Source organism: Myripristis murdjan, chromosome 5, assembly GCF_902150065.1.
Source record: "Myripristis murdjan chromosome 5, fMyrMur1.1, whole genome shotgun sequence".
Classification (NCBI taxonomy): Eukaryota; Metazoa; Chordata; class Actinopteri; order Holocentriformes; family Holocentridae; genus Myripristis; species Myripristis murdjan.
The window spans coordinates 23,838,923-23,858,026 of NC_043984.1; the positions used below are offsets into that span (position 1 = coordinate 23,838,923).

Sequence of the window (19,104 nt, forward strand, 5' to 3'; positions counted from 1 at the left end):
TACAAAGATAACATTTTATAAGAAAAGCAAAGACTAATTTTAGCGGATGCCTTGTTGCCTGTAGGGTGATTGGAGTAGCACATTAGGCCGCAGCGGGGGTGCCAATGAAATCCCGTGTCGGCGGATGCGCAGCGGCAGTTATGTGAAGGCCATGGGCGACATGGAGGACAGTGACGACTCAGAGGGAAGCCCTAAACCCTCACCAAAATCCGCTGCTCGTCGCCAGAGCTACCTCAGGGCTACGCAGCAGTCTCTGAGCGACCAGCTACCCCCACGCAAGTAAGAGAACAGACCAAGACAAACTGTATTTTAATATGCAGTGCACATTAGTATTTAATAGTGAGGGAGGCAAATCTATGATAAAATACATGGACATGCAAAGTACTCATTTCAGAGATACCCACATGATCACACAGGAACAGAGACTTTGTCAAGATTAATTGGCACAAACACTCAGCAGTCAAGCAAATGGATAATAAATAAAACAGATATTCTGCTGTCACTTGTTAATGCTCACAGCTAAGATCTCGGCGTGCTAATATTCAGTCTGCAAGTGATGATGCATACAACATACATATACAAACACACTCAGTCAACCAAGCTGCGCTTACTCACGCATGGAATTAAGGGGCGTCAGACTCCCTGTTGTCCTCCACATGTCAGAGTCCAGTGCCATCTCCTCAGCCATGATTTACCGATAGTCCTGCAACAGCCTGGCTAAGACAACAGCAGTACAGTTTACACAATGTGACACGGCACTCAACCACTAAATAACCACAAACCAGCCTCATCTTGTCTGACTGACTGGGCTTGTGCCTCACTGTCTTTAAATTACATGCTTTACAAAGCAGACACATTGCACTATGTGTAGTGCAGGCGCAGTGGAACTAGTCTTCCTCAGAAATTTGATACACATTCTTTCATTTGTTACTGAGCCAATTTTAAGCAGATTTAAGCAAGACAATGTTGCCATTTAAACTAAAACAAGGCATTTTTGTTGTTTGCTGTAGATCTTTGACATTGTGTTTTATTATGTAGAAAGAAGGGACTGTGTGGATATTTTAGATTTTGGCCTATGGTAAAAAAAAAAAAAAAAAAAAAAAAAAAAAAAAGGATTGGTCATTATAATGCAACAAACACTTTATGCACAAACTGTACTCATCACTTGCTCTTGTTTCTCTTCTTGTACTTGCTTCTCGACTTGTTAGATTACAATCTCAAAATGACAAATTGCCAGTGCCTCAGCATGTATTGCCAATTTGGCAGTGGGCATATTTCCGATGGAATCACAATCACAGATTGAATATTATGTGGGAAAAAAAAAAACAGCTCTATTTAGCAGACACAAGAGGGCAGCATCTTAAGAAGTGCACACAGGTCTACATGATATATACTTTTCCACATACAATGAGGAGAACACACTCACAGTCCTCTATGTACTTCAAAAAACAAAAATTTAAGTTTTAAGAGCTTTTAAATGACTTCACAATCAATGTGTAGAAATGTAAGGATTTATACACCCCGTAAAGCGTGTTTGAATGACTAACCCTACTCCAACTGCCAATCCTTGACCATCCAACCTCACACTCCCTCTGTGGTCTGCTCCACCCTGATTGACATGAACAGCAGAACCCTGGATTTCACCATGTTGCAGGGGGAGCTGGATGCCCTGTGGTCTCCACTCCACAGTGCGTCCTCTCTGCACCAGCTGGGCAGGTCAATGAGCAGGTCAGTGATAGGTGTGTCGGCCACACCTCGGGGGTGCGGTGCAAATGTTTTTTCCTGATTGGATGACCTCCGATCAATCACCTTGCACTGCCCCCTTTCATGTTTGTAAAAGTTAGTGGCAACTGCAGATGCCAACCTCATGCCCCTTCTGCCAACCGCCCTCAAGCTTCTAGATACCATCTGCCCCAGCGCTTTTAGGGTCAAATGTAGCCTATGCTCAGTTTGGCGCTATCCATTCGGGTTGGGGTCAGGGGGGTGTCCAAGGACCATTGCATGGCAGTGTACTGTCATGTAACTATCACTGTGTGCCAACAAAGACTAAGTAAAAACTGAAAGAATTATTTTCATGACAGCTGGTATTTGATTATAAACCTAATGCTCTTTGACTTTGGCACCATGATGGCACAGATAGCTGTGTGTCTTCACATCATCGGCTTTGCATGCTCAGATGCTGTAAAGATTGATGTTGAAACTAGATCAGACTGGAACAGAGTCTAGATTTGGATTCATGGGGACAGTTAAATGAAAGTGGTAATGAAAGGAATGACTTAAGTAACAGCCTAATCCTCCTTTTTTCTCTCTCTCTCAATTCCTGTCTTTTCTCTCCTGAACCATGTTTTTTCCTCTACCTCCATGTGTTCCTCTTCAAACATTGGCTCTTTTGGCATCGTCCCCTTGAATATCTCTCCATGCGCTCCCGACATTGCTTTTAATATTATTTTTCACATTCCATATCCTCACATATGCCCTTTCTCTTGTCTTTGCTCTCACCTTCCTCCCCTTTCCAGCTGTCTTCCATCTCTCAGAGAGCTCTCCAATAACCGCAGCCTGGACAACCTAGACTGCATTGGAGGTTCGGGCTCATCTTACCCACGCTGGGATGATGATGACTTCAGCCAGGCCTGCAGCACCTTGGGCAGGAGCAGCTGCCTGGGACAGGTCAGATGATGCCTGGGCAGGGGAAAAATGGATTGTTTGAAATGTGGTCTTTTATAAGCTGATGGAGCCCAAATTATCACATGCCTAACAGCCCTCTGTTTCTTTTTCACTCCATTTGCATGTCTTCCTCTCATTAGCTTAGTAGATATTCTTCTAATGAGTTAAGAGTACATTTGTACTTCCCCTAAATTTACATGACTTAGCTCCTAGCAAACTTTCCACTTCCAAATCACCAGTCATTTTCAAAGGCCCTGTCTCCTGCCTCGAGCTACTAACACTCATTTCCTTAGTAAAATTAGCATTTTCTCAGATAACAGCTTGAATGACATTAGTAAAATGAGCTTACACTAACAAAGAATCCTCATTTTCCTCAAACTGTATCTCATTTTAATGTTCTGAGCCTGAAAGTTGAATGAGTGACATTGGTCTAATTCATCCACTTACATAAGAGCTATTAGCCCTCCAATGACAAGGTCACTGACTTGATGAACAGCTATGTTGAATTGGCTCTGATCTATTTCAATGGACTTGTCAAATGAGGCATTACAAGTTATTAGTATGGGATTTGGACACGGTCTATGGCAGGCGTTACGGTGTAACAAATTCAAAGGGAATGGTATGTGAATTTGCATGTACAGCACAATACCTAACAGATCCAGTGTGGACTAGAAATCTGGACTTGTTGCGGCTCAGCTTGTGTCCTTTTCAATTCAGTTCAAATTGATTTTAAACTAACTCTTGGGAGGCAGGCAACAATGTTGACACTTTGTCACTTAAAATTACCTCAGCCCAAAACATGACCAGGCCTCAAAAACATGGAGTGGCTACAACCACATTCTCCTCCATTTTCTTTGACGCTCACCCTGTTTTTCACTTTCTTGCTTACTTTCCTCTGTCACCACTCAGTGTTTCATCAAAATGACTTTGCTACAAACACAATTTTTGGCCCTAAGTCAGGTTGTTGCTGTCAGTCATTAGAATATGAAAACCCATTGTCTGCAAGGCTGCTTCATAGCTTTCCAAGGCTGTGCCTTTTTCCCCTCTGCATTCATGAATTTTAAGTAAGTCTCACAAATAGCTGACTTTCTTTTTAAGCATGCTGTTCATGTATAAATCTTACTAAAAGCTTTTCAAAATTATTCATTTTTCTCTGATCCTTTTTTCTGGTAAGTTGTGTATAGATTGCTATGTAACAAACACCAAAAACAATAATGCATTTAATGAGTGAAATGATACCCTGTCTACAGAGTCAGTCCGAGGGGAAACAGGAGTAGCAGCAGTGGTTTTACTGGGTATACACAGAGGTGGACACCAGGTTTTTTAAATAGAGCTGTGCACTGACTTGCACTAATGGCCTTTTCCCATCCCATATCACATTTGACCCTTTAAGAGCAGTTTTATTGCATCCCACCAAATGTGCCTCACAGGTGGAGCCTGCCCTTTATTGACGCAGTCAGCTGGGCAGTTTCTGGAGACTACATGTGTGTGAGGGTGCTTGACATCAGCCACTATAGTCCCATACATGCATGCTACAGTACATATGGACTCAGCCATGCAGCACTGCTCTCCTAGTGTCTATACAACAGATTATGCCCTCTGTGCCAAACTGCATCTTTCCTCCTTCCAGCTACGGGACCTGGAAATGAGCCATCGTTATGAGGACCGCAGCTCCGAGTCCACATTCAGAGATTCCCGCTCCCATTCTCAGGACAACCCGGAGCCTCCAGACTTGCCCATGCCAACATGCTTCCGATCTCGTAGCCATAGTTACCTGAGAGCCATCCAAGCCGGCTGTTCCCAAGATGACGACACGGCGTCCTTGGACTCAGGTTCGCCACCTCCAACTGCCACCACTGTTCGCACCTACAGCACCAGCACTGGTGAGTCGCTGGTCGTAAACAGCACATCAGAGCTGAACACCAGATTTCAAACTTCTTTTGACAAGCCAAAATAAAGTGGGAAAATAGAAAAAGGCTTACCACTGGAACATGAATATAATTAGGTGTTACTAGGATGTAGTACAGGTTTTATTGGCTGTCAAACTGTGACAGTCTAAATGTTTACACCATACACATGGAGGTTTTGGTTATTTTTGCATTGTCAGCATTGTTGTTTGTACCAAATTCTGAATAGAATTCACAACAGTTGAAAATTTTTTTTTTTTTAAAATCAAATAAAAACATCTTTTATGACTGCAGAACTGAGTTCACAATGAAAGTGCTAAATGTAAAAAAAAAAAAAATAGAAAATAAATAGGGAAGATAAAAAAGACATGATATAATAAACCTTAGGAATAACTTGGCCAACTGTCAACACTTTGCTAAAATCAGTCCCACCAGTGGCCCAAAATCTGTTACTTTTTTGTTTTGTTTTTGTTTTGTTTTTTATCATAACATCACTCTGAGTGCTCCTCTTAGCCTTCAGTCCTGGGTGGGACACAAGCCCTCCAGATGCACACACCAGCATTTTGGTTCAAATGCAGCCTCTCTTGCCCATACTAGACGACCTTTCTACCCCATGGAAGATATGGAAAGAACAGTTCGGCTCTTACCTGATAGCCACTGGCTTGGACAAAGCCCCGAAGGAGAAACAGCTTGCAATTTTTCTTCAGCGTTTGGGGACAGACAGACCACGCATCTTTCCCAGAGCCCCAGGTAACAATTTGAAACCCATAACGACCCAGCTCCTCTCCCCCTCCTAAAGTTCCTCTATCAAGCCGCCACTGAAAAAATTTGATATGACATTTCCCAGGATTACAAAAGCAAAAATAAACTTAAAAAAGAACGGTCAGAAAAGATGTATCAAAACTAACACCTGTGCAACCTGTGAAAACCTTGAGCTGAATATCGACACTGGCCCTCTTGTCCAGTGTGACTGACTGAGCAGGTAAGGTTTAAATAGGGTGAGCAGGTAAGGTTTAGGGTCCTGTTTGGGGACACTTTGTTAAGATGATTCACACACTTTGCCATCTTTGGCTATCAAACGTCCAACCCTTCAGTCATGGGACGGCTTCTCAACCTGTCGCCCCAAAGGAAGCATCACACAGGAACTTTTGCATAGGTCAACAGTGCCTGATCTGTTCTCTCTGAGATGATGGTGTATGCATTTGTGTTTAGGTCAATGCTCACCTTGGGAATTCCATCTGAGCAATTTTACTTGACCTCCATTAGGCAAGATAAGTAGGTAACCCTGTCTAATTCAGGCTGTAATGTTATTTGGTTCTGACATGCTAATTGCCGAAAAAGCTGCAGGTTTGTGGACATCTGAGCTGGATAGATTTTGCTTTGGCCTCTTTTATACATTATATCCTGGAAAAAAGTGCTTTTGTATTTTTACAGCAGGATTGTAGGCTATAGCAGGTTAGCAGGTGCTCTACGTGGACATTGAGACTTCCCTGACACACTTGCTCAACCACCCTCTGACTGTACACACACACACACACACACACACACACACACACACACACACACACACACACACACACACACACACACACACACACACACAGCTGGGTTGTTGCCCAGTGAATGTCCACGCCGTGGCGCTCTTCACCGAGACTCTTTAAAATATAGACCGTATGCTGCCTTCAAGTGGCGTCAGAAATATGGCAATTCCAAGGCGCGCGCACTTGTGTGTCCCAGCGAAGCGGTAATGCTTAAACACAACTGGGAAAATCTGAATTTTCATCCCTGTATTCAACTAACTTGCACCTGGCCTTTGAGAGAGCATAAAAGCCTCCATCAAACTTAGTGTGGTTCAATTTGGCAACATCTAGTTTTGCTTACTGAGATGTGATGATCAGGGAGCAGATAGCCTAATTTAGAGGCAATATCAGCCCTCTATATGCTATGCTACTGTTTGGCATTCTGTGTGAATAAATCAGTGCTGTAGTTGTTTACTATCATGCATTTTTGCTTTTAACAAACGATTTAAAGCACCAATTACGTGTTTGGTGCGCGTTTTCTCCACTATTTTTGTGTTGTTTTCCCCACAACAGAACATATTGGGTTATCATGTCAACAAAAAACACTCGAATCCGCGACAGGACGACTTCCAAACTTTAAAGTAGGTGTTTCCGAGGCGTACTTGAAGGCGGCAGCGGACCCGCCGCCACGCCTCCCTCGGGTTGAGCGTGGGCGCTCCTCGCCAAAACAAAAGGCGACCCAGCCGCCTGGCAGACACAGTGGATGCTACTGACGGTCGGCCGCTCACAGCTGTCCTGCAAACCCCCAGGTCTTGCGTTGACTCAAGACACCGCTGCGCTTTGCGTTTGTCTGCGTCTGACCGCAGGGTAAGTGTTTGACTGTTTGAAACGGCATTCGGTTTCGTTGTGCGTAATATCCTCAGCTTGGCTTGGCAACTAACAGCCGTGACTAGTACCATATTATAGTAAAGTTAAAGCCCTCAGTCCGGGTTGAGGTGAAAGAGGCTCTTGATCAAACCTCCTTGGTCAAGCTGCTGTTTGGTCTGGTTGCACAGAGCTTAGTCTCGACTCACTCATTCAGCCTTTGTGCATCCAATAGTCATTTAAATAATATTGGTTTGCATCGCTAATGCTAGACACGTTTCTGTCACTAAATTTGAGCATTGTATTTTTTTTTTTTTTTTCTTTCATCAAACAAGCCAAACTGTACTCGGTACCTGTGCAGTATGGCCAAGTCCAATTGTCCGTGCAACCTGCAGAAGCGCACCACTATAACTGGAAAAGATGCGCACAGTACTACTGAGCTCTAGTGTAGTTCAGCCCTAATCAGGAGCTGTGCAGTGTGAAGCCAACACCGCTACAGTTGGACAACAAATCGACCATGATTTATTGATTTCATCGCATGACTCCACATCTAGACTTTGAGGTGTTTCTGTGTATTATAAACCAGGGGTATTCCACCATATGCTGAGAACAGGGCTGCAACTAATAATTACTTCCATTGTCGACTCAACTATTAATTATTTTTTCGAATAATAACCATGTTTTCTATCAGCCTATATGTAAAATAAATAAATACCCACCACAAGTTCCCAGAGGCCAAATGAGGTCTTAGTGACTCTTGAGTTTTCATTTTCATTTTACAGTGAAATGAAACGGACACAAGCAAGCAAATCTTTGGCTTTTGTGAAGCTGTAACCAACAAATGTTTGGTATTTTATTTGATAAATGCCTGCAGCAGTTAATTGGTCAGCAAAATTACAGCCAGTTTATTTTCAGACAGTTGACTAATGGATTATTCGACTAATCCATTCAGCAGTAGCTGAGCATATACAGGTTGTCATCCCAGCCATAGAATACATCAGATGATTTCTTTGATAAGCACATTTTTAACTAGGAAATCACTTCAAGTTGTGTCTGTGGCTTCTCATTAAAGATCAACTACAAAACCTGGGCTGGAAACCTAACAGAACAGCTACAGCCTGATTTGTGAAAGCATTTGTGGGGATAATTCACAGCTTGAAATTATATATGAAATCCTTGCATTGTTTTGTTTCTGTGCATCAGGCAGGCAAAGGAAAATAAGTATAAAAATAATAGAAATTTTGAAAGCAAGGCCAAAAAGTTAAAGTTGTGATTGACAATACTTTAAGGCAATTTTTTAGAGCAAGCAATCCTGCAGTTGCTTGTCAGAAAAGGACTTGACAGCTATGCAACCATGCAGCTAACTCATCAAGTCTGTATTATGAAGTGCGGGGTCATCTGTACTGTGGTGGCGACTATGTTCACATGCCTTAAAGCACTCAAGCAAAAGATTTGTATTCGCTCAGATGTAAAGTTCAGCTGGTAATGCACAAGAATACACTATATATTCATTTCAACTGGAGTTTTGATTGTCAGTTTCAGAAATAGTGGGCAAATTAGAATATGGCAAGCAAAGACATCTTGGAAGTAAGACAAGCAATTGAGAGTCAAAGTCGGGGTATATGCCAGGGTGCTATTATGCTGAATGTGTTTGTAATTTGATAGCAAATAAGAGGAAGGATATAAACTAGGGCTGGGCAATATATTGATTTTATATTGATATTGTGATACAAGCGTCCAGGATTTTGGATATCGTTATATGTTTTTTTTTTTTTTATTATGGCATAAATGTTGTCTTTTTTTTTTTTTTTTAAAGGCTGCATTACAGCAAAGGGATGCATATTTCTTAAGTTATTAGACTCTTGTAGGTTCTAGGACGGTTCATGTATTTGGCTCAACCTGCTTAGTCATACTCACATTACTAATAACTGATTATCAAAAATCTCTTGTGTAAATATTTTATGAAAGCAACAATAGTTATCCCTACAATATCAAGTTGCAAATAGGCTAGGCTATAATAAATAAAGAAATTTGTCTAAAATGTTGATCATACTTATGCACTGAATGAACAGTGACATGTTAACAAATGTTTGTTTTAATGCACCTAACAAACCAGCAATAATTTTACTGTCCAGCATCAATAGCTTCTAACTCTGGGTCTTGAGATAAATGATGCTTTGAGTGGATCTTCTCTCATCTGCCACTTGGATTGAAACATTTTATGGTCTTCCTTGCCTTCAGTAAGGCTGTTTGATGCACTCCTGTCTATATTATTTATTGAGTATTCCCTACCATGTTCTCAGTGGAGTGCTCTGTTGCTGACACTAGAGTACATGTTCCCACTGTGTGCACTCCTATGGATGGCTGTGATGTCCCACGATGGGGTACATCGGGGTAAGTGGGGTCCTATATAAGCCTGTGATGGGGAGAGACAGCGAGGACAAGTAATACTCTGGATGGGCTTCCTGCTACTCACGATAAAATCGGTTTGCCTGCTTTTCCTTAGGTTGTTGAAATGGAAAATTGCCAGATTTATAGAGATAATTTGATGGTTGCCCCACTTTTGTCACGCACAGTGTCCTGCATATAGTAATAACTTTATCACATTTTGAATTATCTTGTTTTATGAGATAATTCAACAAGATAATGGTTTTGCTGGCAAGAGAGTGGTGATAGACAGATGCATAGATGAGGTTGCCTGTTTTTCATGGCTGTTATTGGATTAAAAACCATATAGGGGTCAGCTGGCAGGCAGCAGGCCACTTGGCAAGCAGTGTACAGGCTGAGAGTAAATAGAGTATCGAGCTCAAGCTTTTGTCTTTCATTGTTTTGGTTTCTTTTCCAGCTCCAGCTGACCACAGCACAGGGCCACCTCAGCCAGTCAGCATACCCACACTCTTGAGTCATTGAGACCCTTTCACCATGCTGGCATGTACACACTCTTATTACATTGATTCTCCATCCTTCCCTTCTTGCCTGATGAAATAAGAGGATGAATCCTTTTCTGCTACTAAGTAAAATTTAACATTTTGAAAACATTTGAAGTCCACTAGTACATTAAGTCAGTCCAATGCAATGCTGAGGAGATTATTGATTGTTTTGTCATGAAAAGCCTGCGAAACAGGGTGCCCTTGTGGCATAACTGGCTCAGGCGCATCTTTGTAACCCTTTTTCCCCTTTACCTAATTTGGAGTTTCAAGGCCCTAAAATGATGTGCTGCTGCCGACAGTGATGTCAGCTGTGGAATTGTGGTTGGTTCATTTTCTTTCCACAACCTGCCCATGGCTAGATGTTGAACACTAGGGAGGAGACTACAGTCTGGGTTCAAGCACATTATAGCTGACCATTTTTTTGAAATAATTTCATGATTTTTTTTTTTTTTTTTTTTTTTTTTTTTTCAGTTTCTAAGTTTGACCGGAGTTGGAATGTAGCCAAGATATCATCTGTTTGAGGACACCAATTACCAGTTACCAATACCCAAAATCAAATGGCACTAGAGGAGTATTTTCCTGTCATAAGCATACAGAGACTCTGTAATATTTGGGCGTTAGCTGCAGGATCAGCTGCACACATCTGGCCAGCTTACATATGGCATCATCATGTCTCACTAAATAGCTGGTTTCATGCATGCATTCAGTTTTGCCAGCACTGTCAACACCCCTATTTTAAAAATAGGATGCAAGCTGCTTCATTACACAGATGCACTTTTAATTTGTGTATTTTTTATGCTCTGATCACCAGCCTCATTCAAATTGTAGAGTTTGTGTTACCAACATATAAACAACAAGCAGTTGAAATCATTTGTTAATGGCAATTGGAATAGCACAATGACATAGTCCTCAAAGTCTTGGCTGTATGTAGTGTTGATGTGATAAATAGAGGGGGTTCGGAAGTTAATATGGTCTCATTGACCACCTAGTGGACTGATCTCCTTAAGAGGAACTAAAACTACATAAAATATCCACTGTAGTAACTAAGACTACATAAAAAAAAACACTAAGAGATCAATGTCTTACTTGGATGATGGCAAAAATTATGGCAGGCCTAGAAATGATAGAAAAGTGAATTTGGGTTCTGTCTTCTTTCTCTTCTTTCTCTTTGCCCTGTTTTTTTTTTTTTTTTTTTTTTTTTTTAATTGGCACCTTGCCATGATTTCATGCACACCTTTATTTAGGAGCATTAGTTGTGTTTGTCAAGGCTCAAGGATAGACATCTGAAAATACTGGCTTGTTTGGTGCCAAAACCTTTATGAATCAGCTTTTGCGAACCAAAATCAGTGGTGATTTCCCTTTGAGTCACCATCCATACATTCAAATTTTAGTATTGTCAGTGGTCATTTTATGCTATTGGTCAAAATTGTGGCGCTGTTATTACACCTCCTCCAGTAAAACTATGAAATAAGAGCTTTTTGATAATTATATACCTTCATAGTTCATAACAAGACTCATAATTCTGAATAGAAAGCTACTGCACAATCTAACCATATGCCAACACCACCTTACAATTCACAATACACTCATTTCCATGTTGAACTATGACACGTATTTGACTGAGTCCAACACAAGGAAGGAAAAGAACGACACAAGTTAATTTGCCTCCAGACATCCAGGTCACTACAGCAACAACCGTCACTGTTTCTCACTCAAACCCTGGTTCCAAAAAAAAAGGTATTCTCCTCTTCACAAAAGGCCCAAGCTGTGCAACTTAGCATGCTGTTTATCCTGGTGGCCTATATTCTTTATAATCGCTGTAAATCACTAGTATGATGCCACTTACTAACCACCTAGAGGCATCGCGTAGGTGCTAAATCTGCACCTTGTTGCCAGTGACAACAGCAGCCACTGGGGAACAAAAACAAGGCCACTTTGCATGCCTGCACATTTTGGCTATGCAGTCCACCCTCATGTAGTTAGCAGTGGGCTGACAGCGGCTGTTTGTGTCTATTTTGTGTTTTTCTCGATGCTGTACTTCTGCCTCTGTGGCTCATTCCAAACGGCTGACCCAGAGATCTAGATAGCAACACAGAAAGGGAAAGCTAGAGCTCAAAGGAAAATAGGACAGGGAAATTGAAATATGTACAAAGTATTCCTCTTGGCACATTATGAGTTGCTCTGCTGATGCATCTTTTAGAGAATCTTGTTCGATATTCATTTACTTTTACTAAGTCGTGAAGAACATCGGTTTATAGCCCACTGAGAGAGTGGGGAGGTCAAGTGGGTGAGCAGCCATTTAGTTGCCAGCAACTGTATTGAACTGTCATAGCGTCGAATACCTCATTGTTTCCTGCCCTGAAAATCACATTGTGAGCTCGGCCTTGCGGTGGACAACAGTGCCACTGTCCAGATGGCAGAAAACAGCAGTACCCGCTGCCCACTCAAGATTCCTCTCAGAACATTTTGGCACAAAGCGGCTGGTTGTTACTGTTGTTAAATTCCCTTCTGGGTAAGCAAAAACAACTAGTTATTTCTGTTAAATAGGATTGGAGAGATCTGGTTGTTCATGCCAACAGCTCCTGCACGCAGCCTGAGCTTCATTAAGAAGCAACAGTATTTAGCTAAATGACCATTTGTACCACCCTTACTGTTGTACAGATGGGTTTTTAGGCTTAGGAAAAGCATCGTAAGCATGGGATTCAGTGTCAGTTACCGATCAAGGATGTGTTATATGCTTGCACAGCTGTTTGTTTGTGTGGCTGAGCTTTGTAAGGCAGGCAAGTAGAGGAAACAGCCCGGATTCTGCTGCTGCGTACTCTTCCTCTTAAAACTGTGCTTAAGCCAAGCGCCATCAATGCATCTTGTGGCTTTTTTTTATAGGCATTTTGTCACAAAATAGCTAGATTATACTTTATAGGCTATAACCTCAGTATGGCCTGAATAACCCCACTAACCATAAAAGTCTATCTCCTTTCAAATCCCAGAGGCCGATGTCAGTTATGATTTTATGGCTTATTTTTTGCGAATAAGCAGATTTTGTGGTATTTTGACTCAAGGGTAAATTCTGTTAGGAATGATGAAAGCACGATGTGACAGTTAGAAAACTGCAGGGCAGGTATCCAAACATGGATAGACACACACGCACACACACACACACACACACACACACATCCGTGCTCCCCTGCACACGCGCCCACTGACACACAGTTATCCTGCCGACTGGAATGCAGGAGTGGAGCCAGTTTGACACATAGCATCCACAACAGTGACAGCCCTCTTCAGCCCAGCATCTATCTCTGTCGCAAAAGAGAGCTGGAAAATTGACAGCAAAGCACGGTGTCAGGTTTTTCCTGAGGCATGAGTGGTGCTCAGAAGCTGGTGGATGATCCATGGCTAGTTTTAAGACTTGTTTACTAAATTAAATGGATACTAAACTTCAGGTTTTGTAAAATTGACTTTTTATATTGTCTGTCTGGCAAGGTACCAGGGCTGGAAAAGACCTGTGCTCAATGTTACTGGCTCTGTGTATTGTTGGCAGATGTCTCTTAAATATCATGTGGATTTCAGGAATAGGTTTTGGATGGGCAGACATGGAGGGTCTGATCCCTGTCTTTAAAAGTGGGAACGTGAGGATTTGTTTCAGCTACGAAGCAATCACGCTACTCAGCCTTCATGGGAAAGCCAAAGGTTTTGTGAAAAAGGCTCCTAATTATAATTGAGCATCAGATTCAGTAGGAACAATGCACAGAGGACTAACTTTTTACTCTTTTACTAATCAGCTTAAGGCTGAGAGTTTGTTAATCCTGTCAACATGTGTTGTGTCCCTTTGGAAAAAGACGTATGACGGCATTCCCCAACATATCCTGTGGGAGGTGCTTAGGAATATGGGGCTGAAGTGCTGTGTTGGTATTATTGGCACTGAGTTCAGTTTATTCAAGGTGGCCACTGAACTCCAAAATGGTGGGCCGTGTTCCTTCTTCTGTTTGTGATATTCCTGGGCAGGATATCAAGGCTCAGCAGAGGTCTGAAGAGCATCCAGTGTGGTGTGTAATGTAACGCAGTTGAGATGAGGGTCAGTGCTTCCAAATTGGAGACCATGGCTCTCTCTTGAAAAGGGCGTTTCTATCTCAGGTGAGATAGTTGCTCCAACAGTGAATAGTCGCTCCAACAGTAGATGTTTATTCACAAGTGAGGGTAAAGAGGTTTCTGACTTTGGCAGCTAGTTAGGTGCAGTGGCTACAATAAAGTGCCCCTTTGGAGGAGACCCTGAGGCAGGCCAGTACACATGAGAGGGACTGCCTCTTCCAGGTGGCCTTAGAAGTACCTAGGAAAAAGACATCTGGCCTCCTCCGCTTGACCGGTTACTGTTGAAGCCTTGACCCAGATAAGCATTAGTTAAAGCAAACTATTACACAGTTTTAAATATGGTTGGTTGCAGAGTTGCATCCTCTGTAATACTGGTGGGCACTAATGTACCATAGAGGGCCAAAAGCATGCAGGTTTTCATTCCAACCAAACATCAGCAGTTATATGGCTCTGTGAATGAGCTGATGGTTAGGGTTAGCTAAATAACTTAAGACTATAGTCTGGAAGCAAGATATGCACGAGGTCATATGAGTTTCGCATTAGGTGAAGTCACATACACGCTGGGAAAAAGGCTTGGTTGTAGGGATTATGGTGAACAGCAAGTCTTTTGTTTGAGTGTTTTTTCAGCACGCTCACATGTTTGCTGCTAGGCTTTTGCAAAATCCCCGGTGACATGGCAAGATTTATAACCACAACAAGGTTCAGTGGAGCAATACTAGGCCTTGAAATACTTGCAAGAGCATACACAACCTTGCAGAGTAAGGCATACACCGTTTCTTTCAGCAAATTCTGTCATACTATTTGCCTCTCATCCCAAACTGAAACATTCAGGAAGTTGCCTCAGGAGATACAGAGGTCATGTCTAGGATTTGTGGCAATTTGACTTTCTAGTAGCATAAAGTTGATACCTGTTACAATACGTATGTAAATGTTACACTATGAGTGCAAGATTTGTGGCAAAGAATATCTCAGCTCCATAGAAAAGTTTGGCTGCACTTATCTGAGTAGATGGAAGAGTTACTTGACTATTCAGTCCCATATTCAAATAACATTTAAATATGTCTATATGCACCACTCATGAAAAGTACTGTTGCACAATATTGGAAAACAGTATTATCCAAAAAAATAAATTTCCATCCTTTTTTGGTGCTGCAGTGTCAACAGCATCGGCTCCATTCTTTGGAATTTTTCCTGCCATAGTTTCATCTGATACAGAGTACAGAAAGAGCCATTGCTTGCGTCTCTCTTCTCTAAATTAGAAGCCAACCCCCTTGCTATAATTAGGCCACATGGCCAATTTTGTGGTGCTGCAATGTCAATTCCCCTGTCCTCTCCGATTGAGCTGCATAAGGCATGGAAAGAGGGGGGTTCACTTGCGTCAGAGTTGAGCGTTCTGCACCATAAACACTTCATTTTCTAAAAAAGAAAAGTTGGCCTGTTTTACCTCCAGATGTAACAAGCATTAAATCTATTCATGACAGTTTTCTATATAGAATAACAATGTGGTTGTTAAAGCACTTCACCATTTGTATCATTTAGCCAACCTGTTTTGACCGTATCAGGATATGAAACAGGCTTGGTGGTGTTTATGCTGAGATTCTTTCCCACTGCTCAGCTTCAAAATGCCGTCTCTCTCTCTCTCTCTCCCTCTCTCTCTCTCTCTCTCTCTCGGTCCTCACTCTGCTCTGTGGTCCTGTATAGGGTCCATGAGCTTTCCACTGTTTTTTTCCACTGTGGTGTCAAATAAAGCTTCTGTTTGGATTTAATAGCAACCATAAGGTTTCGATGTTACAATAAAATGCCCTGTTTAGATTGGAGGTTTTATCCATCCAGCATCACACTCTGGGCTCTATTTTAATGATCTAAGTACATACAGGGTGTGTCCAAGTCCACTTTCGCCATTTTAACGGTGGAGAAATGGGTCGTTGCACTTAGGATTGAAAAAGATTGCACTTAGCCTCGTGAATAATCATGGGTGTGTTTTGGGGTGTAGCAATAAACTGATCGGAGTGCCATCTCTCATTCCCTTTAAAAGCCAGGTGTGTTTGCACTTTGGTGGATGGCTATTGCAATGACGCATTTTCCAGGTAAGGAGGAACAATTCTCTGCAGAGACAACAGATCTGCAAGTGACAGCACATGAGCAGATCATCATTGGCAACAGGAGGATTCCACCAAAGCTCCCTGAGGTGAAGCAGGCATCCCTGTGTGTGTTAACAAGGCATCCCAGTGTGCATAAAGGCGTCCTCGTGTTCGTAACAAGCAGAGAGTATGCACGTTGCCCTGTGTAGGCCTGCATTACAATCTTGATGATGCGCTCTTAAAATAAGGGAAAACTGTGCCACTGACATCAACCTGTTTTTTGTCATTCAATTGCGTAATCATCTTCAGCTGCCCCAAGATAGCCTTGCACCAACAACGTGCCAGACCACACCTCATTGTAAGACCAACACGCCCATGGAGAAACAGATGTGCACAAATGCAATTACTATTTACACAACATGGGCACTGGATGTGAAAATGACAACTGCACCAGTTGGAAACTACCAAAAACACAGAGACAAAGGCGTTTTGCACTCGGTGTAAGATAAGGCTCTCTGCCTTTATGGTCCATGGAGCATGAGGGAATTCCTGTGGTCTCTGGATAGAAGGCACCGGAGACTGTCGTTTATGTAGTTACAATCAAAAGAGGAGTCATTTACAAGTAGTGTTGCTATCTGAAATGTGTCTTAATCTATCAGAAAATTCATGCTGTATTGCAATTTTTCACTACTTTTGTTCGGTTTTCATGTTTAACTCACTGACTTGATCTACGATTGTGCGCTAAGTCACTGGGAGAATTCCTATTCACAGACAAACATTTGTCTCTATTTCCACTAATACAGTCCAGACTGAAAGAGAGAGATAACCCTTGTCCTCATCAAACAGTTGAGATGGCCTAAAGATAAGATGCTGAATGAGTGGCTGTGCTGGCCTGCTTTGTGCTCTCTTACTGTAGTCTGACATAACCAAGTGAATTAATGTACTCCTGCAAGCCTGGTCAGGGCAGTGAGTGGAAACGCTTGACCAAGATTTTTTATGAGCAGGAAAATCTGCTTTTTGTGCTGGACTTAAACTGTATGAATTGTGTGTAAGCCTGCATAAAGCTTTCTTCTGTGAGAAGGCTGGCTTTACATTTTTAACCCTGTATATGTACTATCTTATGACCATAAAATTGAGCATTGTAAAAAAAAAAAAAAAAAAAAAAAAGTCCAACATCAACAAAGCACAATAGACCAAACGCACTGCCATTCTTTTTCTGTGAAAGGATTTTTGATAGATCTGCCTTGGTGGAACAGCAAGCAGACTTTTTCCAGTGAAATCATGCTTATGCACAAAGGGTGCATATTCAGGCATGATTCACCAGAGCTGATGTCTGTTCAGCCTTTGCAAGATTTCATTTTTGGAGGTTTAAAGAAACCTGCCTCCCTATAAACAGGAAGTGAAGCTATTCACAAATACTGGTTGTTCACTCATGTAGCGTATGTTTAATACCTCAGGCTTCATTCATTCGACTGGCTTGTTGATCATTTTGACACTCTTTGGTGGCTCCTCCAATTGTCATTCACATTAAATTATTACATAAGGTAATGTGACATTAAACTCTGGGTCTCTTGGCTTGTTGACTCTTCTCTTCTCTTCTCTTCTCTTCTCTTCTCTTCTCTTCTCTTCTCTTCTCTTCTCTAACTCTCTTTCTCCATGGCCATTATACCTATCTGTCCCTCCCTCCAATGTACCGGGATCTGACAGTTTGTGGAATTGTGTGAATTTCTGACTGGCCCTCTTCAGGCGCTCACAAATGTCCTGTTTTAAAAGTCACATGGTCAACAAACTGACCATGATTTACTGATTTCATCACCTGACTCCACATTTACACTTTGAAGTGCGTGTGTGTGTGTGTGTGTGTGTGTGTGTGTGTGTGTGTGTGTGTGTGTGTCTGTGTGTTTTAGCCACCTGTGTCAAATGGTATGTTTGTTCAGCGTTCTGCCTAATTTGATTTTCTGCTTTGCAGGACACTTTCCTGTATCTGCTGGTGCTCAGTTCTCATGCAGAAATGTCATGATGAGGGTTGGTTTGGACTTGCTGAGAAAACCTGTTTGTCAGTTATTTGAATGATTTGTTGAGTCGTTGGAGGAATATATGTTTTTGAGCCACCTTGTGTTTAGAACCTCTTTGACTGGGATGTTTTTTTCTCAGGTCCATTTTCTCTAGACATTACTTGGCTTGAAAGGGTTTGCTTGTCTCTCCATCATACTCTTTCCCTTATGTCTCCTGTTCTCACTTCTTGTCTCCTTATATCTTCCCCCCCCCTCCTCTCTCTCTCTCTCATCTCCTCCAGTCTCTACATGCATAACCACCTGTAAGAAGGCTGCTCCCCCGCCAGTGCCACCCCGTACCACCTCCAAACCCTACATCTCTGTGACGGTGCAGAGCAGCACTGAGTCGGCCCAGGACAACTATCTGGACCAGCAGGACCGCAGATCAGAGGTCAACAGCCAGTCTAGCCACGCCCACAGCAACTCGTCTGACAGCCTTGACAGCACCCGCGCCAACAGCCTGGCCCGGGGATTTCCTCGCCCTCCACACATCATCCCCACTCCGGTCGCCACCCCCAGAGAACCGCTCGCCATCACTGCCGCCGCCACAGCCAATGCTTCCACTGAGACAAGTGACTCGGTAGTTCAGCATGAGCCTCTGAAGACAGCCGTAAATAAAGGGAATCTAGTGGCAGACGAGCCCCAGGTGGTTCCAGTACCCAGGAGGAAACTGTCCTCCATTGGCATACAGGTACATCACAGGGCTGTTGCTGCAGTCAGCACCACTCCAGTTAGGTTAACACTGTTGCATTAATAAGGGCTGTTCCAGCTGAGTCGATGTTGTTACAGTCATGCGGACAGTATGGAAGGCTGATGAGCCAAAATGAGCAAAGTATTTGTCAACACAGCCCTTTATTTCCTCTTAGGATGAAAATATGTGTTTGTAGTGGACACTTTGCCTGTGCCATCGTGTCAAACACTTGAACCAATGATGTCCCTTACATTTGCATTTTATTATGTGAAGCTGATCACATAGTATGCAGGTGTGATAAATC

General features: G+C 42.4%; 1 protein-coding gene across 3 annotated transcripts in view; it reads left to right on the forward strand.

Annotated features, from left to right (window-relative positions):
- Positions 1-19,104, forward strand: part of dlgap4b (discs, large (Drosophila) homolog-associated protein 4b) — a 31,169-nt gene that overhangs the window by 1,527 nt on the left and 10,538 nt on the right. Inside the window, exons 2-7 of one of the 3 annotated variants that reach the window (XM_030051934.1) lie at positions 65-279; positions 1,627-1,728; positions 2,517-2,667; positions 4,295-4,547; positions 5,169-5,321; positions 18,352-18,800. In XM_030051934.1, coding sequence (XP_029907794.1) covers positions 65-279; positions 1,627-1,728; positions 2,517-2,667; positions 4,295-4,547; positions 5,169-5,321; positions 18,352-18,800 — 1,323 coding nt within the window. Of the gene's footprint in view, positions 1-64; positions 280-1,616; positions 1,729-2,516; positions 2,668-4,294; positions 4,548-5,168; positions 5,322-18,351; positions 18,801-19,104 lie in introns of all 3 variants that reach the window. The other 2 variants (XM_030051935.1, XM_030051936.1) reach the window with 2 other exon arrangements.